At 45.8% G+C, this 27,616-nt stretch overlaps 1 protein-coding gene across 1 annotated transcript in view; it reads right to left on the reverse strand.

Moving 5' to 3' along the window:
* RYR2 (ryanodine receptor 2) overlaps positions 1–27,616 on the reverse strand; it is a gene marked incomplete at its 5' end in the record, with an annotated part of 198,852 nt that overhangs the window by 24,047 nt on the left and 147,189 nt on the right. The window contains 16 exons of the mRNA XM_079763764.1: positions 498–571; positions 1,497–1,573; positions 2,334–2,413; positions 3,897–3,996; positions 10,564–10,617; positions 12,289–12,340; positions 13,955–14,058; positions 15,563–15,659; positions 16,922–17,034; positions 20,601–20,735; positions 21,727–21,786; positions 22,743–22,913; positions 24,764–24,856; positions 25,428–25,515; positions 25,856–26,096; positions 27,296–27,616. Of these exons, the coding sequence (XP_079619890.1) occupies positions 498–571; positions 1,497–1,573; positions 2,334–2,413; positions 3,897–3,996; positions 10,564–10,617; positions 12,289–12,340; positions 13,955–14,058; positions 15,563–15,659; positions 16,922–17,034; positions 20,601–20,735; positions 21,727–21,786; positions 22,743–22,913; positions 24,764–24,856; positions 25,428–25,515; positions 25,856–26,096; positions 27,296–27,616 (1,860 nt within the window). The remainder of the gene's footprint in view (positions 1–497; positions 572–1,496; positions 1,574–2,333; positions 2,414–3,896; positions 3,997–10,563; positions 10,618–12,288; positions 12,341–13,954; positions 14,059–15,562; positions 15,660–16,921; positions 17,035–20,600; positions 20,736–21,726; positions 21,787–22,742; positions 22,914–24,763; positions 24,857–25,427; positions 25,516–25,855; positions 26,097–27,295) is intronic.

Below are 27,616 nucleotides of genomic sequence, written 5' to 3' on the forward strand. Positions count from 1 at the left end.
TGCACATGTAAATTGTGATCAGAGTTATCTAAACAAGCATTACTCTTTCATTTCCTTCATCAAAGAAGTTGCGCTTGCCAAGATGCCTGGGTCCGAGAGATATAAGGACAGCTGCTGGGAGGAGGCAGCAGGCCGCGATGTCTGGGGGACCTGACAGCCTGTTGGCGGAGGCCATGTTCCTATGTGTTCGTTCTTCCATGCGCTTTCTCCTTTTGTGGATAATTCTCTAATAGGGATCATTTCCTACTACCCAAGCAGGGGCAGGCCACCGACAGTAGGTAACAATAAGATTGGATTTGGGTGTGACCTGCATGATGACCAATTAGGGGTTTTAAAGGAGTCACATAAGCATTTGTCCATTTAAAGAAAACCTGTATCTCTCTGTATTGGAAAGGTAACTGATAGCTGATTCGTTTCAGGAAAGAATAGGAAACAGGCGACCTTCTACTTTAAGGAATCCATACCTGATTCTTCCTTGTCACCATTCTAACCCATACCTGATCCTTCCTCGGTCACCATCCCAAGCCCTTCAGCTTTGTTCTGCCGCTCAAAGGCATTCAGGTCGAGGACGCTGCAAAAACAGGGAGAAACGCACTCAGAGGACTCAGAGAGCAAACATCTGGAAACCATGTATCTTCAAATGTGAACCAATGTCAACATACACTGCAAACGCGCCCCAGTTCAAGGCCCACCAGCCCCCTTCCTGGTGACGGACGAGTCTCTCCCAGCGACCACGCTGAAATGACCCCTGTGAAGTCTAATGTGAGCCATCATGGGCTCTGCTAGAAGCACATTATAAAATCGGCAGACATATTTAAATATAATTATAATGACCGTGTTTTCCCAGGTGGAATAGCTTATTACACTAAGTGTGTGCCAGGGGCCTTGGTCAAATACTGTCTGATTTTAAATGCTGTAAAACTAGAAAGTAATTATCATAAATTAGTTAGTTGAGCACCATTTGTTTAGGAAAAATGAGAAATGGTGTATAAGCTCCCAAATAAAACTAAGTAGAACTTTCTTTTTTCTTTTAAAAATCATGCACCACTCATATTCAAGGGATGCAGAAGGCAAAGCAATTCCCCAAGCCCCTTATAGTAAGCACAGGGAGGATTGTTTTAACACATTATTAACACCGAGTAACTTAGTAATTAAAATATTATTAACACTTAACATCAAGATAGAAAATAAAACAGTAACTTCCGCCCCCCTTTAAAGTATTTAATCATTAAATGTTCTTCTGTGTTAATTGTTGTCCATAATGTAAACACTTTGAAAGATACCACCTCTGAGTTAGAATAGAAACAGCAAGCGGGGGCTCCCCTGTGTGACTGCATCTGGGGCTCCCCTGCGTGACTGCACGGGGGCTCCCCTGCGTGACTGCACGGGGCTCCCCTGCGTGACTGCACGGGGGCTCCCCTGCGTGACTGCACGGGGGGGGGGCTCCCCTGAAACACTGTATAGGGGCTCTCCTGCATGACTGCATCAGGGCTCACCTGCATGACTGCATCAGGCCCGCGAGGCTCTGGAAGAAACCCACGTCCTTCTTCTCCTTGAGGTAGTCGAGCATTTTCTGTAACACATAAGCCACTGAATTCAACCCTTGTTTATTGTTAAGAAAAAAAGCAACAAAAACACGCTTTCTCTTCTGTAATAAAGATAAAAATATTCAGTGCATACAGGTATTCTTTGTCACAACTGGTTGAAGTTACTAAGATTTCAGACCAAATTATGTCCAACTTTTAAACAGAACGTAGTTCAAAACTACGTGATTTTTCTCATTTCTCAGGAGACTAGAAAGAACTACAACTAAAATAATTTCTGGAATGTGACAAACAGGTTACCCAACTAGGCCTCGGTAAGAACCAACTTTGCCGACTGAGTGGTGTGAACCACAGCCCGTGGAGACACCACGTCCCCCGGCAAGTCTCTAAAGGGAGGTAGTGCCCATACATTGTTTTAACACATTATTAACATCGAGCAGTTTAGTGCACCGAGAAAACACTTGGATGCTGGGACAAGGTGACTAGAAAATGAAGACATATTTACCGTATTTTCCGGCGTATAAGACGACCCCCAACTTTCCCAGTTAAAATATAGAGTTTGAGATATACCCGCCCTATAAGATGACACCCGGCGTATAAGACGACCCCCGACTTTTGAGAAGTTTTTCCTGAGTTAAAAAGTCGTCTTATACGCCAGAAAATACGGTACATAGAAAATGAAATGTCGCACACATGGCAGTGCTTTGAGGATGGCTAAAGGAGTTCAACAGGGGGACTAGACGGCCCATGGTCTGAAAAGAGCATCATGGGAGCGGCTGAGAGACTTACCTGCTGCACTGTGGAGTTCCCACCATTGAGGATAGCAATTCCAAGTTTCAAAGTAGCAGCCACCATCGGTCCAGTTTCACCTTAAAAATATTAAAACAGTGTTCCTTACATCATTTCCCTGCTACATCCATGTATCCTACCCCAAAATGTGCACACTTATAAAATTCTTACCACCCCTACAGATCTCTATCATGGTGAAGAGGGCCGGACTGACTTACGTACCAAAAAATATTTTAAAGTGATAATGCATATTTTGCCATCAATGTTTTTACAAAATTCTGTGTAATACAGACAAAACTGAAACTACATGAGGACAAAAAAAAGAATATGAAAAAATAATTGATTTTGAAAAACACAGACAGACAACAGGGTGGTGAATGCCTGGGGCAGGGTGGGATCTAGGTGGTGGGAGGCACGGAGGGAAATGGGGGGACACCTACAATACTCTCAACAATAAAATTTAAAAAAAAATAAATAAAGGACTCACTTTAAAGGTCTCCATTTATATCAAGGGTCTGCAAACTGTGGCCTGAGGGCCAGCCAGCTCGTCACATTTTTGTAAATAAAGTTTTATTGAAACACAGCTACGCCATTCGCTTACGTAGTGTCACTGGGTGCTCTCCTGCTGCCACAAGCATTTCCCTGGCCTTTCACAGGAGACGTTCCCCACCCGAGTCACATGAGCAGCTCCCTAGAGTTGTGTCACAACAGAATTTCCAAAACTTCTTGAGCAGAAATAAAACATCTTTAAATTCGACTCCGAAACAGAGTCACGACTGGACTGTATAAACGAGGGCTTAGCTCGCATTTGTTGTTACTGACCTGGTCATGACCCAGAGAAGCAGGCCTGAGTGAGTGGGTGAGTGGACCTAAGGGAGCTGGGGCTGGAAGAGATGCAGGAGGAGGAGATGCAGGGGGAGGAGATGCAGGGGGAGGAGATGCAGGGGGAGGAGATGCAGGAGGAGGAGATGCAGGAGGAGGAGATGCAGGGGGAGGAGATTCAGGAGGAGGAGATGCAGGGGGAGGAGATGCGCGAGGAGGAGATGCAGGGGGAGGAGATGCAGGGGGAGGAGATGCAGGGGGAGGAGATGCAGGAGGAGGAGATGCAGGGGGAGGAGACGCAGGGGGAGGAGATGCAGGGGGAGGAGATGCAGGAGGAGGAGATGCAGGGGGAGGAGATGCAGGGGGAGGAGATGCAGGAGGAGGAGATGCAGGAGGAGGAGATGCAGGGGGAGGAGATTCAGGAGGAGGAGATGCAGGGGGAGGAGATGCGCGAGGAGGAGATGCAGGGGGAGGAGATGCAGGGGGAGGAGATTCAGGGGGAGGAGATGCAGGAGGAGGAGATGCAGGGGGAGGAGATGCAGGGGGAGGAGATTCAGGGGGAGGAGATGCAGGAGGAGGAGATGCAGGAGAAGGAGATACGGGAGGAGGAGATGCAGGGGGAGGAGATTCAGGGGGAGGAGATGCAGGAGGAGGAGATGCAGGAGAAGGAGATACGGGAGGAGGAGATGCAGGGGGAGGAGATGCAGGGGGAGGAGATGCGGGCCGCGGGCGAGGGCTCACCTTTGCTGGCGCTGATGGTCTGCAGCACCATCTCGGCGGCGCCGCGCTCATGCAGCCGGGCTTGCTGGTACAGAAGCTTCTGCTTCTCCATTTCTTTTTCCTGAACACAAACCCCAACCGGTTATGTGGTGGCGACCAGTCGGCAGGCAGCTTTCCAGTCACCACATTTCAGTCATCTCCATGGGCTCTATGACAACATTATGGACCACTTCAACACCGACATTGTTATTAGACAGAGGTTCACATAGTCAACTCTCGGTTTTATGTCAACTGGTTCATCAGGCTAGAGTTGCTCAATTTTAATGATTTGATCAGTCCAAAGCCTGTCCCATAGTTTGGAAGTAGCTGTACTTCATCATTGAAACTTGCACTTTCTGAATTATACATTTGTGCGTAAGTTTTCCCATTTTGAATAATCTCCGTGTCATGGCCATAACTTGATACTGCTCAGCAAAAGGCTCGAGTGGCAAGATATCACTGAATGACAGAGAAACGCTGACTGAGACGAGTTGGAGTTTAAGCAAAATTGAAAGCTGATATGGATCTAGAGTAGGCTTTGCCTAAGCAGGGACTTACGAGACATCTCCCCAGTGCCCCCCAAGAATAAAGCCATGTGCCTTTATATTTTGTATTCTCTGGCGGCAACAAACAATGCTGCATGGTGTTGCTGGGGCAATATGGCTGGAGTTGGCTCGGTTCCACTCAAACTACCACCGAAAACATAAAGAAGAAAAGAAGGAGAAAATATAAAGGCACAGCGAAGTCAAGACTGAAGGATCATTCACTGGAGCGGCCCAGTCGCTGGAGAACTGAGACGGCTAAGCAGTACAAGTTGCAGAGTGGACGTTGCATAGAGCCCTGTGACAGCGAGCCCATCGATGGCGCGGGAGGGAAGCTTAGTCAACGGGACATGACGCGCTCGACCAGCATCATGTCCATAAACACAACGGCCAAAACAGAGGTGACCGCAGAGCAGGAGCTGCAGCAGAGGGACCGCTTTGCTGCCATAAACTTTCCATCCAAAGTACGGAGTAGACACTGGGCGATGGAAGAGGTTTAAAAAATGAAGGCTTGCTGGTTACAGAATATGAGAAAGAAAGGCAACTAAAAGGAGGGGGGGGAAGAAATGGGCTCAAACAAATGATAAAAGAAACCTTTAAACCAAAAGCAACCAACACAGACATCAAGCTGTTACCAGAGAGTGCTCGCCGATGCTGGCAAAATTGGCTCTTAAATCTTTGATAATATCGTGCTGCGAAAACAAAATCGATCAGGGTTTGTTTGTTTGTTTCACACTATCGTTAGAGCTCCTGCGGTTAAATGTTTATTTTTTTCTTAAATTATGTGATAGGCCTAAATGGAAGCGGAGAAAAGAAAAAAACAGGCAGCTTTGCTTTGTGGCAGCCATGCTGACGTCTAAAAGGTTTGCCTTCATGTTTAAACCTCTTCCTGTGAAGTCAAAAACAGAACGGAAACAAAGCCACACGGACACACAAACCATATCGGCATACAACACAGCTTTGGAAACACGGAAGGAAGCCCCCGGCTGCTCTCCGGGGGGTGTGGAAAAGAGGAAGCAGCGTTTGATTCTTCCTTTTAGACCCAACAGTCTTTCCTGCCCTGCCGTGGCCAGAGCGATTCCTGGGTCTTTGCTCCCCAGGGTTGCCGACTCCTCTTGTGAGTGTTTCGATAAGACAGTGGTAAGAAATTAGTGGCGTAGGAGCTGCCCCAGGGTTTTCATCGACAGAGGCAAGGGAGTTAGGAAGATCAAGTCTTTCCGGACCCACAGGACATGGAAAGGTAGCCATCAGACACCCAGACAAAAGGACAGCACACCATGTATTCTTGAGGGAAAAACAATAACCTGTCCCCCAAGTAGGCAGAGCAGCTCAAAGTTCTGCCAGAACCATGTGTACAGTGCACTCTAAGGTCCCAGAATCCTTTGCGGTAACTAAAGTCATGTGGATGGATGGGTGTTAGGAGGATCAAGAAATAGACAGGATGTCAAGTTGTCTTCTTTAAAAAAAATACCCCCCCTGGGCAAAGGTCACCCTCACCTTTCTTCCATAGCATCTAAATTTCTATAATAATGACGACTTCGGGAGCGATGGGGACTCTCATCTGAAGTCACATATGGAACTAAAACAGATAAAGTGATGTAGAGGCCGGAGGGTCAGGGCGCCTGAGTGCCTGCTGGTGGGTGGGTTGGGCTCTCTTCTCACAAGACTTTCAATGCCTTTCAGGTCGTTGACCATGCTTCTCAGGTGTAATTTAATCTCGTCAACGGAAATTCTGTCCCAACATAAAAAAATAAAACCTTCACAGCTAGACCAGAAGTTTTCAGACAATAAAATGATGGATTAGGTAGGGGAAAAATACTTTCTTTTCAGATTTACTGCAGACCTGTTTGTGGCTTTTTTGAAAATATGTTTTATTGATTTTTAGACAGAGAGGGAGAGAGAGATAGAAACATTGATGAGAGAGAAGCATCGATCGCCTGCCTCCTGCATGCCCACACTGGGGATACAGCCCACAACCTGGGCATGTGGCCTGACCAGGAATTGAACAGGGGACCTCTTGGTTCAAGGGACGAAGCTCAACCACTGAGCAACACTGGCCTGGGAGAAGCCTGCTTTTTAAAGCAAATTGGAGACAGACCATTTTAAAACTATCTCCCCTCAGGGAAATTGCACTTTGAAGTACCTTCTTAAAGGTAGGTTTCCCTGCCAGATCCCAGATTCCCTTTTAAAACTGCCCCAGGGTCTTAAATTAACATTATTCCTTCAGCCTGCTGTTTAGTCTTTAAATTACTCCAAGGTTACAAAGAAAAGGCAAGGGGGGGGGGGGTGGAGAAGAAGAGCAGCCCCACAATTAGAATGTTCCCTTAGCCAGTGGTTGGCAAACTGTGGCTCGCGAGCCACATGCGGCTCCTTGGCTCCTTGAGTGTGGCTCTTCCACAAAATACCACGTACAGTGCAACTGAAACTTCGTGGCCCATGAGCAGAAGTCGGTTTTCGGCTCTCAAAAGAAATTTCAATCGTTGTACTGTTGATATTTGGCTCTGTTGACTAATGAGTTTGCCGACCACTGCCTTAGGCAAACAGTCCCATTGCCAAGAGTAGCCAGGAGGTGGGACGGACCAGATGAGGTGCTTGCCCTCCCTCCCAGGAGCACTGTCCCAGGTTCCCTCCCAGGAGCACTGTCCCAGGTGCACACTGTCTCTCTCCCTGAGCAGCCATGGCAGCCCAGGTGCCCGGCCTGGTGTCTCTCTCTCCCTGTGTGGGTCCCTCCCTCTCACACTTCCTGGGACTGCAACATCCCTACCCCAATAAAGCGCTAGCACATCATCTCTTTGCTGTTTCCTAGGGAACCTGGGCTACAACATGAGGGCTTTCCTTGGGATTAACAATTTCATTATAGAAGAGTGCAGCTGGCAGATGGCAGCCCCAGGCAGGAGTATGCGAGAGACCCCGGCCATCAAACCCCTCCCCCTCCCCCACTGAGCTTCTGCAGTGGGAACTAAAAATTATACATCCTCTTGAGAAAAGAAGTAATTTGTTCGGTATTTTATATATCTAGCTGTATCTTCAACTTTTTATATTTAGGGTTATCTTGTTAGAAGATTCAGGAAGCCTTCTCATTCAGATTGCTGTGTCCCGATGAAAGGAAATAAACCCTTCAAAGATCAATTTATGTAGCTATTAGAAAGGGTACATCTTATAGCCAGTTCATTCTTACAGAATTTACCAAAAAAATGGATTCTATTCAAAATTAGGTCATTGGAGGCCAGATAAAAATGCTGTCATCGCTGGGCGGAGCTACAGCACGTGGGTCTTGCACACTAAACGGTGCACACGCTGGAACGGGAGCAGGAGCTGTGGCGGGAATGATGCCCGGCCAGCTGTGCCTGAGCCTGCAGTGAGCCCGTCGGGAGAGCGCGAGCTGGTCTCTACCCTTCATCACTGAATGTCAACTCTGCCACAGACACACTTACTATTCAGGACACAGGAAATCTCTCTAATCAATACTACAGAGTAACGGGACCTCGGGGCCTCATCAGAGAACGCATCGCGAATGAGAAGTCGGGCATCTGCCAAAGGATGTGCAAGCTGCCTAATATTCGAGAAAAATGTTCCCGAAAGCAAGTGAACGCTCCATTCCCTCCAGCTTTGGCAATGAAGGCGCTCCGGTGAGCACTAAATCTATCTTATGGTACCTTAACATGCCGCTGAAATGCTTTCACTGCATTATCGTTTCATTTCACTCCCTCCGATCTTAGAGAATGAAGTAGAAGAAAGAACCATCCAAATAATGTTCTATATATTTTACAAAATTGTAGTTAAAAATGTGGTCCACTCTGGTACCAAAGCTCTCGGATGATCTAGTGAGCAAATCCCAACATGCTGAGAAATATGAAGTCACTTGACTTGAAACATTGTTATTTATCATTATTATTATTTGCTTTGGTTTATAAAAAAAATTCCAACCTAATATAGCATTCAACTGCAGTAATGAACATTTCTCATAACTGCCAAACACTTCTTCCCTTGTTATTAATTCTGACCTCTTTGTAAGGTTTAACTGTCATTTTTAGTTTTAATATTGAAGTAGACTCAAATCTAAAAATGGTTACATATAATAATGAACTAAATATGCAATCAATTGTTAAATATGTAGGGCAAGTATTCTAGAAGAAGCAGGGCAGTCAACTGTCAAGTTCAATGGGGCCAGTTCAATGGGAGCCTAGGAGTAACATGGACATGAGACTGAAGAAGAGCCCGCAAATCCTTGCATGCTGGCCCCCATCCTGTTTTCCATGTTTCTTGAGCTTTACTTTATTCCTCGTGGAACCTTTCCTTATAATGCCCTATTTTTCATATCTCAAATTATTTTTGTATTTCTAGATCAAAATGTTTCCTCATAGTAAATTTTACAAGCACTTAGCTATTCAAAATAGTAAGAGGTAGGAATAATTATCAAGTCCTTCCCTAGAATGAAATGCTGAAATTAACGTTTAAAACTGTGGGCTGTAATCTCTAATTACTAATGGAAGGTATCACTAGCGCAATGGAAAAAGATTTATTTCCAGTGTCACCAGGAATGCCACTTGTCACGTCTGTTTTTACGTGACGAGACTGGCGTAAAAGCATCCAGAGGCGTGGGCCAGGCGTGCCCTGTGAAACCCACCACCGACAGGGCTGGGCTCCTCCGTCCCAGCACGTGGGCAGCTCGAAGGTACCATGTAACACAATTTCAAATCACGAGCGACTGAAATTGCAAGAAGGATAAACCTGTGTCAAGGAAGGGACACGGAAGAGACCAAATGCACTGGAGCTGAAAACATGTAAAGGACTGCAAGACCTTATGTTGTTACAGAAGAATCGGAGACGTTGGGTCTAACAAAAAGGTAAATGTCACAGAAACCGAAACTCAGACCCAGACACATACACACACATGTACAGTTACCTTGCTGCGCTGGGATCCCGTGACCTTAGGAAGGGTGAGGACAGAAGCAAAATAGCAATAAACAACTGCTCTGAGACAGCTGTAGACCACACGCGGTTACACTTTCAGAACACGCCATTTGCCGCTCACAACCCACTCAGTCTCTTAGCAATAAAGATGGATATGAGAACAGAATACACACACGTAAGAAAGGATTATAGTGCCATAAAGGAAATTAACCTCGGCATTTCCCGCAGCCAGCCATAGTCCTAGGTCATTCACAAATCAGTTTGTGTCTGTACTTCTTACACGTGGACTTCCACGCAGCACAGATGCTCATGTCACCTGTTCCTGAAAGAGGCACTGTGTCCGGTCCTCACCTATACCTCCTGGTGGGTCCACTGAACTAAAGACTCGCTGCTGGGTCCTAATGTCCTCCAGACTTCTAGCTCAGAGTCCAGACGTGGAAATCAACAGGAAAATTAAAAGGATCTAAGCTACTTCCTTGCACTTAGCATTGTTTTGAAAATTCTGATGACAAGCAAGCAAACAAACAAAAACGATAAATAAGGAGACTGGTAGTTAACAACACCTACTTTTTCTCATAAAAAGCAAAGTATAGTCTAAGCAAAGGGGGACATACTAGTCAGATTTCCTTAACGCTGAGCGGTATCTCGAATGATGGGGGTATTTAGAAGCTGAGAGGTTTGAGGAAATAACCGTAAGCTAGAAGGTGGTCCTAGGGACCCGCCCTCCTGCCTCATGCAAGCCAGCGGCGCTGTGAGCCCCATATGTGCAGGGATGAGTGACCGACTGTGCAGAAGGCGCAGGAGGCCAGACCTCTGACTTCAATTCCAAAAAAGGTCAAGCCACGGCTTCAGTTAAATACTCAAAGTCATGCCGCTCTGCAGTAAATATCCTCCTCGCGTGTCTGTTGGACATTTTAGATCGCGGCCTCGGCCGAGAGGAAGCCACCTCAGCCCGGGCCTCAGCAGCACTCATTCTGAACATATGGGTGCGTCTGACCGGTCAGCTGTTCTACGTTCCCTGGAGTTAGGGCAGCGCATGGGAGGACTCAGACTGTCCACCCGGCTTCCGACATGCAGCTCCTTGACACAATAAGCGGCGATAAGCCATGAAGCACGAAACATAAATGTCAGTCATGAGCTATGAAACAATGCTTCCAGGTGGAAAAAGCCAAGTCTAGAAAGATCCATCTTACTTCAAAACTCTTCACCTCTTCTTCACTGTCATCGTCATCTTCATCATGACAACTCTGCAGCACAGAAGAAGGGAAAAAGGTCAACAGGATCAGAGTATGTCGCGGCACAAAATACAAAAGAATTTAGCACAGAATACCAAATCATTTGCATTAATTTGCCATCAACATTGTTTGAATATATGTAATATAGGTACCATAACCTTACATGACATCATCAATGAGTTGATGTCCTAAAAGAACATTTTACTGCGCTTTTACAAAATCAAGATATCAATGAACAATTTCATACATTTCATGGAGGTGATTATGAGGCAAATATCATACTGCACATTCTGCTTATTCATGTGTTTGCCTGGTTCAACCCAAAGCGCAAGCATCACGTCTCTCTGGGTGCTGCCGCCATCACCATGCGCTGGTGCAGGTACCGCGCAAGCCCTGCAGCAGCCACGCATTCAAACGAAGCGAGAGCTGGGCCCGTTAATTAAAGTAAGTCTTGTCATCGCTTTCTAAGTTCATCTTTTATTGTATTGTGTCCAAAGGAGAAAAGTGAAAACGTAACTGCTAATACTTTTATTAAAAAATGATAAAACACTATTTTTTTGAGTTATTCTCCGAGAAATGAGATGGGAGCTGTGCTAATCCGTGCACCGTTTTAACTAATCCCCACGCTGGAGTTCTTTTGGAGGCGGAGTGATGTGGTTGGCTCCAGTCCTGCTGTCCCCAGCGTCCTGCTGTCCAGGGCTAGTTCCTTCACCTCTCTGGTCTAGTGTCCTCATGTTTAAGGTGGGATTCAGAAAAGAAGACCCACGTCTTCAGCAGATCACATGAATTAATATATGTAAACTGTTTGCCACTTAAGAGCAAGTGTCTGAAAAACAATAAGCTTTTAATAAATCTGAACGGCTATTATCATTGTGGTTTGGAATTGGGAGAATCATGTGACCAAGACCTCCGGCAGGCAGGAAGAAACCTACAGTTCTTCCAAGTGGATTATTCCAACCCTCCTAAGGATTTCTTATGGCTGATAAGCACTCGGTGTATCAGTGAAGCACGTGGAGGCATGTGGTTAAATTTAAGTCACAAATCAGAAAAATACTTTTAATTCCATGATTCACAGTCCGCTGAGTCTGGAACTGAAGCGGGAGTGGAGGGAAGGTACAAATGTAGTCCTTCCGTCCCTCAATGACAGCTTCTAAAAGGTTTGTCACATTCATTCATTCATTCATTCCTTCAACCATGTGCAAAAGCAAACAGATATGAATTTTACGGCTTAAAAGCATGTCATTATAACTCATGACTGTGCTACATAACCTGCTCCTCCCGCACTAAACTCCCAGGCTTCTTGTCAACGTTTTAAATGTGTAAATGCTGTCTTCCCCTCAGACAGTAAACTCCAAGAAGGCAGGCTATGTGCCTTTCTTCCTCACTCACCATGTTATCTCCAATCCCTGGGTGCCCAGTGAATAGGTGTTGAATGAATGGAGGCATGGAAAGCTAGTGAGCTCCCCATAAATCAATGTTAAAGGGGGAAACAATGATACCGGTCAAGGAAGTCAGAACAGAGATTCATGGAACAAGTGGGAAGTTGAGATGAATGCTCCTTAGGTTTCTAAGGTTTAACAGCATTTTATTTTAATCCAGAAAGACATTCTTATCCCTTGTCAGATAAAAATTATTTCCCTTTATTAAAATTACACTTTAAAATCAAGAGTGGCGTTTATTTACCTTTGCCATAATATCTGCATAAGCCATGTATAAAAAATCTTCCTCCAGTTTGCTATGGAAAACAAGAAAAAAACAATAACCATTGTTTTTAAGGCTAGTCATATGCAAAATTACCATCACTTATAAAATAACCCATATTTTTCAACAAGTATACCTTTCTAAAATAAAATATAAACTTGGGCAAAGTAATCATTTGAAAATATCACAGCGTCAGAGAGAAGGACCTCAGACCTACTGAACACAGTGCCCCGACCTCCTGGAAGAGACCCTGTTCTCACAAAATAAGCGGTCTGTCGATTTGCACACAAACACGCCTTTCATTTTCCTGAAACTACAAAAGTTGAAACAAGCAAATTTAAAGGAGGCAGAGGCTTCTGACAGCAGAAGTGAGATTTGAGATTTGACGAAGACTCCAAATTGCCCTGGCCAATGTGGCTCAAGCAGTTACAGCGTCAGCCTGTGCACTGAAGGGTCATGGGTTCGAATCCTGGTCCAGGACATGTACCTGGATTGTAGGTTCGATTCCCGGCCCAAGTCAAGGCTCATGCAGGAGGCCACCAATCCAATTGATGTGTCTCTCTCACATCAGTTTCTCTCTCTCTCTCTCTCTCTCTCTCTCTCTCTCTCTCTACCTCCCTCCCTCCCTCCCTCCCTCCCTCCCTTCCACTCTCTCTAAAAATAAATGGAAAAATGTCCTCAAGGATTAAAAAAAAGAGAGAGTTCCCAAATTATTATGCTATAAAATCATCATAATGCTACTTAAAAATTAAGAAGAGTTTAAATGTTTATTACCCTCTTTTTAAGGAATATGGAAACCATTAACTGATGAAGGTTTCCATAAAAAAACCTCATGCTTACAAAATTATTTTAGAAGCTTTAAACTTCAGTCATCAGAAAAATTCACTTATGAGAAATACCTCAGTACCCGCCAAGGCCAGACAGAGAGCTGCTCTAAGCTTAGGGATGAGATGACCTTGTCAGTCAGGAACTGATAGGAGGGAGAAGTCGTGAGAGGAGGGCGGCCGCCGTGGGAAGAGGGAGAGATGTGTGTTACTCCGGCCACAGGACCGCTCAGGACTCCTGAGATGTCTTGCCAGGAGCCCATCTATGCAGGGCCTGTGAGGGGCAGGTGCTGGGCACATTTTGATTCTCAGGTCTCTGAGCGCATTTCTTATTTAACTCCACAGAGGTCTGTCCTGTGTGGCTTTGGTCAATTTTAGTCAAGAAAAGTGGAGGATGCCCTTAAAACAGACGCGAAGAAACTTCCCTTTGAGATGCCGGCGTACCCACCCCCTCAAGGTTCCTGCGCAAAGGCACCTTCTACCCGGGACAGTTCGTCACTATTGGTCTCCATACATTTTTGGTCCTAACATTTGCTTTAAGCTCTTCTTCTTATTATTTATAAAGGCTGCTTGTGATAAAGAGAAAAAATCATTTTGTAAGAGGATTCAGCATCAACTAAATCAGCTAATGACAAAGTTGTTAAGAAAAACTAGAGTTGATATTAAAGCTTGAAACGGACAGCTGTGTGCCAGACCGGTCCTAACTTTGCACGGGTCTCTCTCCCCACGAGCCCAGGTGAGACGGAGTGTGAAGACAGGAAGAGACTCTGGACACGGCTCTTCCTTCATCCTCTCCTGTCTCGCACGAACCCGGCCAGCCATACCATTTCTCCGTTAAGGCCGTTCGGCTGAACAGAAGGATCAGCTGATGCAGAGGATCAACTCTCTTAGTGCCTTCGTCTTCCTCTGCAGGTTCTGCTCCAGGTTTCTACAAAAGTAAATGCATAAATTCACACTGCAATGAGGCGCTCAATCAGACCCAGGAGCAGGGTGAGGGCTGAACAATGAGAACAAGGAAAGCCCTTCTCCGCTGTGGCAGTGTGAGTGTGTGTGAGTGTGTGTGCATGAGTGTGCATGAGTGTGTGGGAGTGTATGCACACAAGTATGTGAGCATGTGGGTGAGCATGTGTGCCTAAGTATATATGTGAGTGTGCATGACTATAAGTTGTATACATGTGTGTGAATACGTGTATGTCAGTTATTTTTCCCCACTTTCATTTCCTCTTAAGACTTAAAAAATAAGTTTGTACAATTGGATAGGTCTTTTACCATGAGGAAAATTATTAAGCATTTTTACTGACTGTACAATTAATTAACACTTTTTGTTGAGTAACAATGAATTTTATACCTTCATTTACTTACTTACACTTGTGTTTTCTCTGTACATACATGATGCTTTTTTCCCCTGGCTTTAAGGTTTTAATGTGGCAGGAACTGGGTAAATTTCTACAATGTAGCCAATATTCTATGGTTGTTTTAATTATAAAGACAATTTGAATTCAAGTAAAATATCTGAGGGTAATCGGCATTTAGCTTTTATGAATTGAATTGGTTTATCCACTATATTCCCTGATCACTATGACAAAGAAGTGACTCAGATGAGAGGTCGCTAAGCTGGGAACCTTTAGCCTCTAACTAGTCTGCAAAATCAGAGACCGCACGCTTGCAACTCGCCCTGAGAAGCTGGCCTTGGTCAGATCTTAGACAGGCCCCCGGCCTTGGACGATGGACAGAGCTCCCGAGGGCCTCTCCCCGTGTGCTGGGGCTCAGGACGCCCTCGCCTTCGACGGCATCCACGTGACTCGACCCTGCTTGTGCCCCCTCTATCCTTCTCAGCTCGGCGTATTTGTTTAAAACCACCTACTTTTGCCCTGGCTGGTGTAGCTCAGTGGATAAGAGCGTCAGCTTGTAGTCTGAAGGGTCCCAGGTTTGATTCTGGGTAAGGGCACATGCCCGGGTTGCGGGCTTGATCCCCAGTGTGGGGCGTGCAGGAGGCAGCTGATCAATGATTCTCTCTCATCACTGATATTTCTATTTCTCTCTCCCTTCCTCTCAGAAATCAATACAAATATATGAGGGAAAAAACCCACCTACTTTTCATTTGCTTTTGTTCACCTTCAACTTATTTTTGGTGAGTAACTTCTTTATGGTTCCGATTTATAGTTTTATCCTGGTTCTGAGATTCTAAAGGTGCCTTGAAGATGAATTTAAAAGAATAACAAAATACTCCCCCTCAAAGTGGTTAATAAGAAACCTGCATAATTGACCTTAACCTCTGACTTCTCCCCTAAACACTGAATGCATTAACAATTGAGAATCAAGTTTCCTAAGCCCTATATCCTGCGGCGGGGTTTCCTCTCCAGTGCTGCACGGGGGCTGCTCACACGTGGGGCCCTGAGCCCTTTCATTGCACACGCCCGTTAGAGACATACCGCTAAGTCTTCTATCAGTTTGTCCTCAAAGTAATGCTCTTCCGTTTCAATCCAGGACTTCTCATACCCCTGAAGGAAAAGATTGACGGCCCGATGCCTAAAAGAGAAGCACAATTTCAAACGCAGTGCTGGAGACGCCAGCTCGGGGTCTGCGGCCCCGAGCCTGGCAGGAGGCGGGAAGCCGGGGCGCCAGGAGGGGCCGGAGGGACGGGGCGAGCCCAGTTCAGAGGAAACGGGTGACACAGAGACGGGCCACAGGGAGGAACCACAGAGGGACGTTCCACTGGACTCAACGGTGACACCGTGGTTGGGTCAGAGAATTTAGGAGCAGCGCCCGGTTGTATACGCAGTGTGACAGGATGGCAAAGGAGCGGAGGTCTCGGTGACATGGAAGGTGTGATGTCCCTTATAGCATTAACTCATTCATTCATCCACTCACTTACTGACTGCCAGCATTCTAGGTGCAGAGGGGATAAAATTGGACAAAAGTCTACAGAATCCAAATTTGAATCAGAGAGATGATGCCCTTGCACCAACTTCAGAGAGGCAAAGAGCCGTGTCTTAGGGTAAGAGGCTGCAGAGGAACCTGGGCACCGGTGACTGGATGCGCCCCGTCCCTTTTCTGCTAACAAGAGGGCCTGCCCGTCTCTAAGAGAAGGCGATGAGCAGTCAGACGGGTCCACTTCACTCCCATGAGTACGTTCCATATCAGCTCTTTCCCCCAAAGAATCATAATCACCGTGGCAAGGTCAGTTCTAAACTCTGTGTCCCTCAGCCCCTTCGACAATCTGAACAAGTCTGAGGCAGATCTCATGGTTCAGGGAGAAATCTACAACGAAGTCAGGTAAGAAACCTGACCACTATCTTAGCCTCACGTTAGGTCAAGGCCGCCTCACCGCCTCCGTACGGAGGTCATTTACTACATGCATTGCAGAGCACAGTCTCCTGAGGGTACCCAACAAAGAAAGTCAAGGTCAATGATTAGACACAAGAGCCAATACATCTCTTGTATTCTTCTCTTGCACTATCGTACTCATATTGAGGTAGATGGTAGACCCCATCACTTATTAGGGAAATTAATTTTATTCTGTTATAAACGTGAGTCCCGCTGGGTAGCTTAGTTGGTTGGAGTGTTGTCCCGTACACCAAAATGAATGCAGGTTCGATTCCCAGTCAGGGCACATACCCGGGAAATGGATTTGACGCCTAGTTGGGGCGCCTACAGGAAGTGATGGATGTTTCTCTCACACACATCAATGTTTTTCTCTCCCCCCCCCCCTTCCCCTCTCTCTCTAAAACAAACAAACATATCTTCGGGTGAGGGTTAAGAAACAACAGCCGCCAGGGAAGAGCTCTGACCTGGGCAGGTTGTAGAGCGGGGCCATGCGGAAACAGGCCACCACCGCCCGCTTCCGCTGCTTGGAGAGCAGCTTGTGCCACACAGCCTTCTTCGACCGCTGCGGGTGCTCCACCTGCGGGAAGACACACGGCCCGTGAGCCCACGCGAGCCTCAGGCTCGGAGGGACAGCCATGCCTTTTAGCGAACACCTTTTGCAATTTAAGTTCCCAAAATACTTTACATGTATGGAAAAGCCCACGTCCTCAATGTGAAATAGTCTGAAATGTTATATATATTTTTTTATCAGCAAAAATAAAATATTTTCCCAATAGTGTGTACGTTAGAAGCTATGTCATCTCTAAAATCCAAGAAATATAAAACCATTCTCTAAACTATCAGTTTGTATCCTTTCAGAATTTGGTTGTGGTTCTAAAACATATTTTCTGGCTACACAAAAAATTAACCCACTTTCACTCATGGATCCACTTTCACTCATTCATCGTAAGCACTACAGCAGTGAGCACAGAGGCAGTCCAGGGAAATTCTAATGAAAAGCCTATTGACCATCAACGTAACAGGATGGAAAGGAGATGACCCGGCTTCAGGAACACATTACTAGGAGTAACTGAAAAGGTTTAATTTTGCAAAAAATGTTAAAATATATATTTTGTTAGCTAGGGACAAATGAGAATTTGAAAGCTGTAGTAAATGATGCAAGTGAGTTATTTATTTAGCTAACGGTGTTTGGAACTCTGAGAAAAAGAGATTAATCGTAAGTATTAGAGAGAAAAGTCCCAACATGTAATTGTAAATTAATCAGTAATCTCTAGGCAAGTGAACACTGTACTTCCCATACTGTAACATCTCCAACGCATACATGTAGAATTCTGGAAGAAATAAAAATGTTATGTTAGCTAAAAAAAATAATAATAAAGCTAAGTTTACCATCCTTTGCAGTACACTGTCAAAAGATGAATGTGCTAATGCTTGGAGAAAACGTTAAGGATGTCAGGGCGACAGTGGTTTAGAAATGTTAACAAAGCAACTTCTGTAATTGAGCTTGTTTCTGGGATCCTCCTGCCTCTAGAGCAGGGGTCCTCAACCTTTTTAATGCTGCGACCCTTTAATACAGTTCCTCATGTTGTGGTGACCCCCAACCATAAAATTATTTTCGTTGCTACTTCATAAATGTAATTTTCGCAACCCACAGGTTGAGAACCGCTGCTGTAGAGCTTAAGACCATCGGAAAACACAGATATTTACATTACGATTCATAACAGTAGCAACATTACAGTTATGAAGTAGCAACGAAAATAATGTTATGGTTGGGGGTCACTACAGCATGAGGAACTGTATTAAAGGGTCGCGGCATTAGGAAGGCTGAGAACCACTGCTCTAGAGGATCAATGACCACCTTCTGACAACGACCCACTACCATTTTCTTCTTAAGGACCTTGTGAAGGGGGACAAAACACCGCTGAGATCCAACCCTGCCGGTGAAAACAGAATCCAGGGCAAGGTTGTTCAACTAGACCCAACACATTTCCATGTAAAATTCCATTCTGAGATCCAAGACTGTACACGGAGCTTCCGATGAGACCATGGCGATGGGTGACAGTCAACAAATGCGATGAAAGGCCCAGGTGCTGAAGAGCCAGTGAACATTGCAGGAGAGGCCTCCACCCTCAGCAAGCTTCCCATCTGGCACAGCATTACTTACACAGCGAAGACCTTAAACAGCGAGTTTTCGCATAAATCCAGGAATTATGTATAGGTAGGATCTGTGATCCAAAGACAGAACCACACCTGCCCCTGCTGACGAGCTGGCTGGAGTCTGAGCATTAGGAAATTCGGGGAGACAGCTCCCCCTCACGAGGGAAATTACGAGACGTACAATAGAAAGCACACATTCGCAAAGGTCACTGGTACTGAGATAAATTAAACAAGTACTTCCTGAGCACCCACCGTTCTTGCACTGAGTTCAGCAAACTCAGTCACAAGTTAACATTAGAATGCAGGGATCAAGGCATGAATTCTCCTCAGGTTCCTTCCACGTTTTCCTCTCCCTTGAGAATTGACTATTTCTTTTTACTCCTATCCATAACGTGTGAATAACCCTTGACCTTAACTAAAATCTGACTCCCTTACCTTTTCCTAGATAACTCCTATTCTCACTTAAACATTCATATAGGGATCACCCACTCGATTAAGCCTGGGACCTTTTATTCCCTCTCAGCACATTGTGTATCCCAGCACAGCTCTCTCATCACACATTTATCACTGATGTGTCCACATCCTCTAGCAGAGCTTGAGCAACTGGAGTAGAGGGACCGTGTTCAGTCCGGTGCCTGCTGAATGCAAAGCTGCCATGAGGCAGTGCCCTAAAATGGGCGGAGCCCTAACCCTAACTTTAGTGTGGTCCTTTCCCGGATATGGGGCTGTTTCCCAGAAATGGGGGTGGTGTCCTCAAATGAGATGGTGCCCTCAAGAAATGTTCACAGAATGAATGGCCGCTCAGTGAACTCAATCTTACTGCTTCACAATTGTCATTGTTCATTATGATTGGATATATTTATGAAAATATCTGAATATAAGGCAACAACAGATTTCAATAAGCTTCATTTATTCTATCTAAAATTCATTCATGTACAGATATGTACACGAAAACTAGGAAGAATTAAAAACTTATGGTAGTGTAATGATGCCAGAAATAGTCCTCCAGCAGCCATTTAATTAGCATTTAACAATCTACTTAAATATATGCATTCTGGAAATATAACTCTGACTTTATATAGCACTTCAGATATCATTACCTCAAATCTTGTCATCTGCTGATGGATGACAATTTATATTTATTTAATGTTTCATGGAAATAGGGACGTGTTAAATTTCCTATATTCTATTCTATTCTATCACATTACATTACATTACTCATATTACGGTGTTACAGAATGTAAAAGCACGTCAGTAACCATACAGTGTGAGTACCTAGCTTCATCTCATCGTAGTGATGAAGCCTAAGGCAGTGGTGTTATTTAACTGGCAGGACAGGGACAGGAGAGCATCAGATAACATAAAGCAGGAATGAAAGGAAAATGTTTATTAATGTGATACTAGTATGTTCTGCAGAACATTTAGATCAGGCGTCCTCAAACTACGGCCCGCGGGCCACATGCGGGTGTTTTTGCCGTTTTGTTTTTTTACTTCAAAATAAGATATGTGCAGTGTGCATAGGAATTTGTTCATAGTTTTTTTTTAAACTATAGTCCGGCCCTCCAACGGTCTGAGGGACAGTGAACTGGCCCCGTTTAAAAAGTTTGAGGACCCCTGATTTAGATGACAGAACTCCCGGGTGGCAGGGCATTTTACTAGTTTATGTGCCCGTCAGGCAGGCGCTGTCATGAGGCCCAATGGCTGATGCCACTCACTGTGGGTTCTCTCCGTGTTATTTTGGAACTATTTTGAATAAAATAATAAAATAAAGGTGTTAATCTCCCCAAATTCATTGTCTATATATAGCTACAAAAATTATAAGCTTAGAACTTGTGCACATTAGATGCTAAGGACTCCTGAGTCCTATGTTCTTCGTGGTGAATGCGCTGAACACAGAACTGTTTGGCCGTGGTTAACAGCCTGACACACATCCTCTTTACCATCGACGGGGTGGGCGAACCAGACCGAAGCAGCACGCAGTCTGACCTGCTCCAGATGGAAGAGCACGCTCGCTATGTCCAGGACCCTCTCCACCGTCTTCTCGGGATCGGCACTGTCCTCGGGCCGGTTCGGCAGGTCTTTGTAAAGAGCCATCTGCCATCTAATAGCAGGATCCTCCAGCTGCGGGACAGAGGGGAAAGCTCAGGAAACATCAGGTTACGATGTAAAAAGGGGGACGCCCTGCTGAAGAGGGGTCTGCAGTCATGCCCTGAGCATAGCACAGTGTCTGAACACACGCAAAGACCAAGACCCAGGGGGACCTGTGCTCAGAAGTCTACCATCTCGTGCGAAGACAAACATGAAACACGTGTTTGCAGCTGTGATGAGGGCTACTGCAAAGAAACGTAAGGCGCCAGGAGGCTTAACCTAACCTGCTAGTGGTTGGAAAGGTTTCCCTGAACAAGTGAAGTTTCTGATGATCGACTTTAAAAATACATTGGTTATTTTGGGGGTCTTTAATACCAAAGAACTTCAATTAGGATAATGACTGGTTAAAATAATATACACTGAGTGGCCAGATTATTATGATCTCTGAACGCATAATAATCTGGCCACTCAGTGTATATCCTATATAATAAAAGGCTAATATCCAAATTGTCCCCTCAACCAGCAGGCAGGCCAGCTAACGGCCCATGTCCCCTCCCCCTGGCCAAGCTGGCTGGACCCCAAATACGCACAAATTCATGCACCGGGCCTCTAATATATATACTGAGTGGCCCGATTATTATGCGTTCAGAGATCATCATAATCTGGCCACTCAGTGTATTTTCACTATCTTAACACATTGCAGCGGATCACAAGAATTCTCGCTTCCTATTACACAGTGTTTTACAAAGTATCATACTTTAAAAAGACATTAGCTTATAAGAACATGTAATAAATAACTTCAAAATGCAATGGGTATTAAATTTAAAGCGTGCCTTTAACATTTATGTAAACGTTTTTTGTACTCGTTCAATAGACACTTATCTGGCCACTGGGTAAAGCTAGCAATAAAACTACTGGTCTGCAATGCATTAATTGCTAATGTAACATTACTCTGAGTACTATTCTAAAGAGAGAATAACCAATGTATAGATACTAAATGTGCTTTAGAACAAATCTGGCTTACCTTGCCTTGTAAATGAATATTACTGCGGATTATATCTCGGACTTCATCCTCGGTGTCTTTCTGTCAAGAAATAAATGTTACCTAGAAGTCTTGGGAAGTGTCACCTGCTGTAAGTAGATGGAAATCACGCACACTTCTTTGAAAGCAGTGTGTGTCTGCACAGTATTTTTACAGGCTTTGGCTGCGTGCCACAGATCTGGGCTCTGTCGGCTACTTTGTCGCTGCAGCTGTGACTAGAAACCACAGCCGTGTGACCTCCACAGTAAGGGCATCGAGACGCGATGAGCTCGGTTTCCAGGTGACAGCAAGAAGGGAAGAGTCATGCTCCCTGGGGCTCACACAGACCTGTCTCTCTCCGCAATGTGCAGAGTAACTGAGCACCTGTGACACGGGTGCCACGCAGTGCCTGCAGCCCACCCTCAGGGGCACTCATCAGACCAGAGCCACTCGCCAGCCTCGCTCATTTGCTCAACTCCAGACACCCTCAGGGAGCTTCAGGGTCGCCGGGGCAGGAGCGAGGCCTCCAATTTACACAAATAGAGAGCAGTCAGCCCATGTAGACTTTCGAAAAATGGCATCCTCATAAGCATAGTCATGAGGATGGAAAATGAGCCATAAAGAAATCTTAAGAACGTAAATCTCAATGCTTGCAAAGAGCTGCTGGTTTAAAAGTCAACACCGCACATCACCATGGCTGCTCCTAACACTGAAAAATCGCCCTTCATCAAAAATCTTCTATAGGAGTTCAGATGAAATCCATTTTTTTCACTACCTGTGACTTATTTGTATCTTTTCCATGCGGCTCCTGAATGTGCCCTGAAGTTGATTAACATAATTTAGAAATAAAAACAGCCCCCACACACAAAAAATAGACAGTCATTGAATCTGAATTCTGGGGCCTGTGCAGAAACCACTTGATAAAGCGCTCAATGCAGATGAGCAGTGGAGAGAGCCCTGGAGGAAGGCCTGCGAACCCCCGAGAGTAATGGGGGGTCGGGGGGCGAGAGGGAACTCACCATACTCAGCCGGTTCTTGGCCAGAGCAATGAGCTCCTGGTCTCCGGGGGCACAGATGTTCAGGCCGATGGGCAGCAGCCGCCGCAGCGCGGCCACGATGAGGGAGGTCTGCACGGAGTAGCGGTCTCCTTTCCGCCTCATCTTCTTCCTCTCCTGGTCGGAAACAGCGGCCTGCAGACGGACGGGTGCTGGGGTCAGGCGCTGCTCCGCTCCGGACCTGGCCCTATCGGGGCTCCACTTCCTCTTTCTCTGCTGGTCGCTATTTCTTAAAACCCTACTGAGAACATTTTTTCTTTTTCTTCTAAGTCCTACCCTCGATTCCCAAGTCATTACAATTCACTGGTGTACATTTCTTTATAATTTTAGAAGGAAAATGCACATTGTAATTCTAGAGAAGCTATGGATATATGAAAACTCCATGGTAATTTTAGATATTGTATGTTTTATAATTTTCAATACATAAGAAGAAAATTTAAGAATAAATGGTGTATTTTTGTCTTGATAAATGCCTGCTTTGCAATACACACACACACACGCTGTATCCATAAAACTATTACAGCCCTGACCAGTTTGGCTCAGTGGATAGAGCGTCGGACTGTGGACTGAAGGGTCCCAGGTTTGATTCCGGTCGAGGGCATGTACCTTGGTTGTGGGCACATCCCCAGTAGGGGGTGTGCAGGAGGCAACTGATCGATGTTTCTCTCTCATCGATGTTTCTAACTCTCTATCCCTCTCCCTTCCTCTCTGCAAAAAATCAATAAAATATATATTTTTTAAAAAACTATTACAAAGTGCGTCCCCTCTGTGTGGCCTGCAGACTTGTCTGCCCAGGGCCCCCCATCCAGGGAAACGGACGTGGTACACTGACCGGTGTCCCATAAATATCTGAGATGACCCCTTGGTGACCTGTCACACCTGAGGACAGCAGTGCCACCTCAGGTCTCTCGTGCTTTTGCTGAAGTTTATGCTCGAGCCATAGGGTCACCTCAATGTCAGAGTCTGATTTTCATGGGGCAGTGAGTGTTCCCTTTCCGTTAAGAGGTATGTCCTAATGTCAAAATTAAAATAACTGTCCCTTAGCCTCGTCTTTGTGCAGGTCAAATTTCTTTGTAGCAATAAATCAAACATTGAGGATATTTTCATAGGAGAAAAACATAATAAATGGAAGGCCAGGTACTGTCCATGGTTTTAGGCATCCGGGGGGTTTTGGGATGTACCCCCCAGAGGAGGGGGCTGTACATGAAAGTGACTAGTCTTTGTATATTATACTGACTGGCAATTTTGCTTGTGTGTGTGTTTGCGTCTGTGTGTGTTTGCGTCTGTGTATGTTTGCGTCTGTGTGTGTATTAAGCGTATCTTTTTATCTGACCCTTGGACATCCTGGGCCTTGCTGACCCCTGACTGCCCTCCAGGGCTAGTCAGTTCCTAGAGATAGGAAATTACTTGCATGCAAGCACATCTTTCATATATAAACCAGCCGATCCAGAGTCCAGATTCCCCAATCACCTCCTCAACCTGGGCGCAATCTATCTGCCCTAATCACCCGGGCCAGGTCCAGACAACCAGGGTCTGCCCCTCGGCCCCGAGCCCTGCAATGATTCACACTAGGTTCACGCCCCTCACCCGTCTCACCTGCTCCTTCCTGAAGAAGCCCCGGTGAAGGTTCTTGCCCACGCTTTCCCCTCACTCCCTCTGCTCCTGACCGACCCTGGGATCCCCCACACACCCCACTTTATGCGGTGCCTTCTGTGTCTAGGGACCTTGAGTCACAACTTCTTCCTCCCTGACGGTCAGTTCTGTCTGCGTGTCATACCATCCGTAAGTACATCAGTCCTGGGTCCCCTCAACACTCTGTGTGTGTGTGTGTGTGTGTGTGTGTGTGTGTGTGTGTGTGTGTGCACAGTAAACAACATTACCAAATCTATCAAAGTCCACTTATAAACCTTCAACAAATAAAAAATAAACCAACCAACGAAAGCTGCATGGGGACACTCTCTTGCCGAGACACGGCACGGAAATACCTTTGACATCTTGGACTTGGTGTCAGAGATGAGGAAGGACATGTTGTTGATTTCGTTCTGGACCACGAAGTTCTGCTCCTCTCTTTTGAAATTCTGGGAAGTCACAAAGGCAGTTCCAGTCACAACCACATAAATAAGAAGTCCATGTGATCAGAAGTTCGTAGGAAGAGAAATGTTAATTTGATATGTAAGACTCAACAAGAAAGGGAACACGTATGTGTTGCATACAATGAATGTGCCCGCCCAGGGGCAACAGCATTGCACATAACACGGAAGTCTCAAAGGTCGGGAAACTAAGGTTCGGAGGATTTAAGTAACGTGGACACACAGCTACTGCAGGTTGAATGACTACTCAGACCTGGTTTAGCCGGGAAAGCAGGTGCGTCTCCGTATAAATACAGGGCAAGGCAACGGGATGGAGCTTTCCACCCAGTCAGACGTTTCATCTGCTTTTCCAAGTTCCATAACATTCCTTCACTCACTTTTAATTCAGGGGCATAGACTCATTGGCAACGTGAAGTATTTGAGCATTCTCCCTCCTCACCAGGTAAGTGACCCCCAGGAGACAAGTTTGAGAAACACTAAGGGGTTGGAAAATTGGCTCAATGTTTGAAAGCCCTTAGTGTCCTGCACACAGCAAGCCCTGCCATGCTGCCCTACTCACGTGGGACTTGGACCAGAAGATGAACACCTCGGCCACCATGCGGAACAGGTCCTCGGCTTCCGGGCTGGGTTCTTTGAGCCACTTCGCCCTGGGTCACAAAACCAATGACGTGGCTCCTCAGTCACAACTTCAAAAGTCAATCTGAAACCAAGGAACTTAGGGCTGCTGGCTTTCCACCGAGCACAGGTGGCTAAGTGTACAGTGGTGACATTTTGAACAGCTGAGACATCGGAACTGTCCAACTGCTTTTACCTGCAACCCTGGGCCTGCTCCAGAATGCCCTTTCTGACTGCAAAGGTATCTAGAAACTTCTGATGATGAACAAGCTCACGGCTAAGAGGTTAGTGAATGAAGCCATTTGTCCGGGACATGGGAACCCAGCAAGGTCAAGGTGCCATTAGAGAAATCAATCGCGTTGAACATTCTACCTGTTGTAGTCCACGAATCGGATGAGGAGAGGGTAGAAGGCATAGAGGTCCCTGGCCAGCGTGGTGAACTCGTCCAGGATGAGCAGCTCGGCCTCGGACATGTCCCCTCTGGCCTCGGCTTTCAGATGGTCTTCCTCCGCCACCACCATGGCTGCCTTCTTCTTCAGTTTCTCCATTAATGGCAAGAAATGAGTTTTCAGGAGCTGAGGCTTCACTTTATTTATAATCGGCTGGGAAAACACTGTGAAGACAGATGTCAGCGTTGTGCTCTGCATACAGGTCAGGACCCCCAGGACAGACTGTCATTACAACAGCGGCTCCCCGAGAGCCCTCCCCAGCACATCTGCCCCGAGTCAGCCGTGGCCTCAGGGTCTAGTCCCAAACTGACTATGAAATGAATTTGATGTACTTCCTTGATTTTTAAAAAAAAAGATTGACAGCTAATTTAGAATAAAAATTAAGACGTTCACTCACTTTGCAAATCAACTCTTTTCACACAAATAATAAAATTCCCCAAGTGGAAAAAGTCCCCTTGCCTTAGAGTAGCTGCACACGGTTCCACAGCGTGTGAGCGAAGGTACCGCTCCCTCCCCTATCGCCCCATCCTGTCCTGGGAAGAGGGGGATTCATACAACACTCACTGCTCATTTACTTAAGAATAGTTGTGGTTGTCAGCAACCATTCTAAACGTGATTAGGACATTTTTAAAAGGAATTTTTCCCCTAAAGGTAACACACATACATTGCAGAAACGTGTAAGAGAGAAATATTAAAATCAACCATAATAACCCTACCTAAATTAGTAAGCCATTCATGCATTTCTCTGGGGTTTTTATAAATAAGTAACTTCACAAATATATACTTGTATGGATTTCTGAACTCAATTTCCAAGTCCTCTTCTTTCCATCCTCCTTGCTATTGTGGGCCTTTCCAAGTCATGAAACACTGCTGACGCCTTACTGTTACGATGGCCTGTATTTTGCTATATGCTGTGCCCACCTAGGAACCACACGCCAGTGGTGGGCATTAACGTTGCTTCCACTTGTTCCACATATGCAGGGCAAAGGCACGTAACTGCGGTGCGAACATGTGAGGCGTCCCTGGGCATCCTCCGCCGTCCTGGGGGACAGACTGCTGAGGGGCCGATTCAAACCCCAGTTTCATCTTTGTCTGCAGAGTCATTAGCTTTTGCTGCTGTGTTTACTCATTGACCTTGGAGAGGTTGTCAGAAGGAAAATGTTTCCTTCCTTAAAAGCACATGGCAAGTCACTCACAGTCTGATGGTACCTACTTTCTAAAGAACAGCATGACGGCAATGATAATACTGTTTAGCACAGGAGAAATAGTAATAAAGACGGAGATAGAAAAAGTCTAGTTTCTGTACTTCAAACCTTTCTGGAGGTAAAACAAGTTGAAGCGGTCGCTCCTCCCCCACGCTTACCTGCCAGCCTCTTCATCCAGGCGCCCTCGTCGATGCCCAGGTTGTTGTAGATGATCTTCAGGATGTTCCCCAGCAGGGTGTTCATGTGCTCCGAGTTCAGAGCCGTGCAGCACAGCCCGGCCCTCTCGGGGTTGCTCTCCGGCCCCTGCTCCCACCACCGGGACATGTAGCTGCACAGCATGGGCAGGATGACTTCCATCACGTGCGGCATCTGCGTGTAGCGGATCCCAGACTCAGCCAGCTCCACAATCTCTTCCATCAGCTTCTCCAAAGAGGGGATATTTGGACAAACATCTTCCACGTTGGCTGGCATATTGAGAG

Source organism: Cnephaeus nilssonii (genome assembly GCF_951640355.1).
Source record: "Cnephaeus nilssonii genome assembly, chromosome: 23".
NCBI classification, from domain to species: domain Eukaryota; kingdom Metazoa; phylum Chordata; class Mammalia; order Chiroptera; family Vespertilionidae; genus Cnephaeus; species Cnephaeus nilssonii.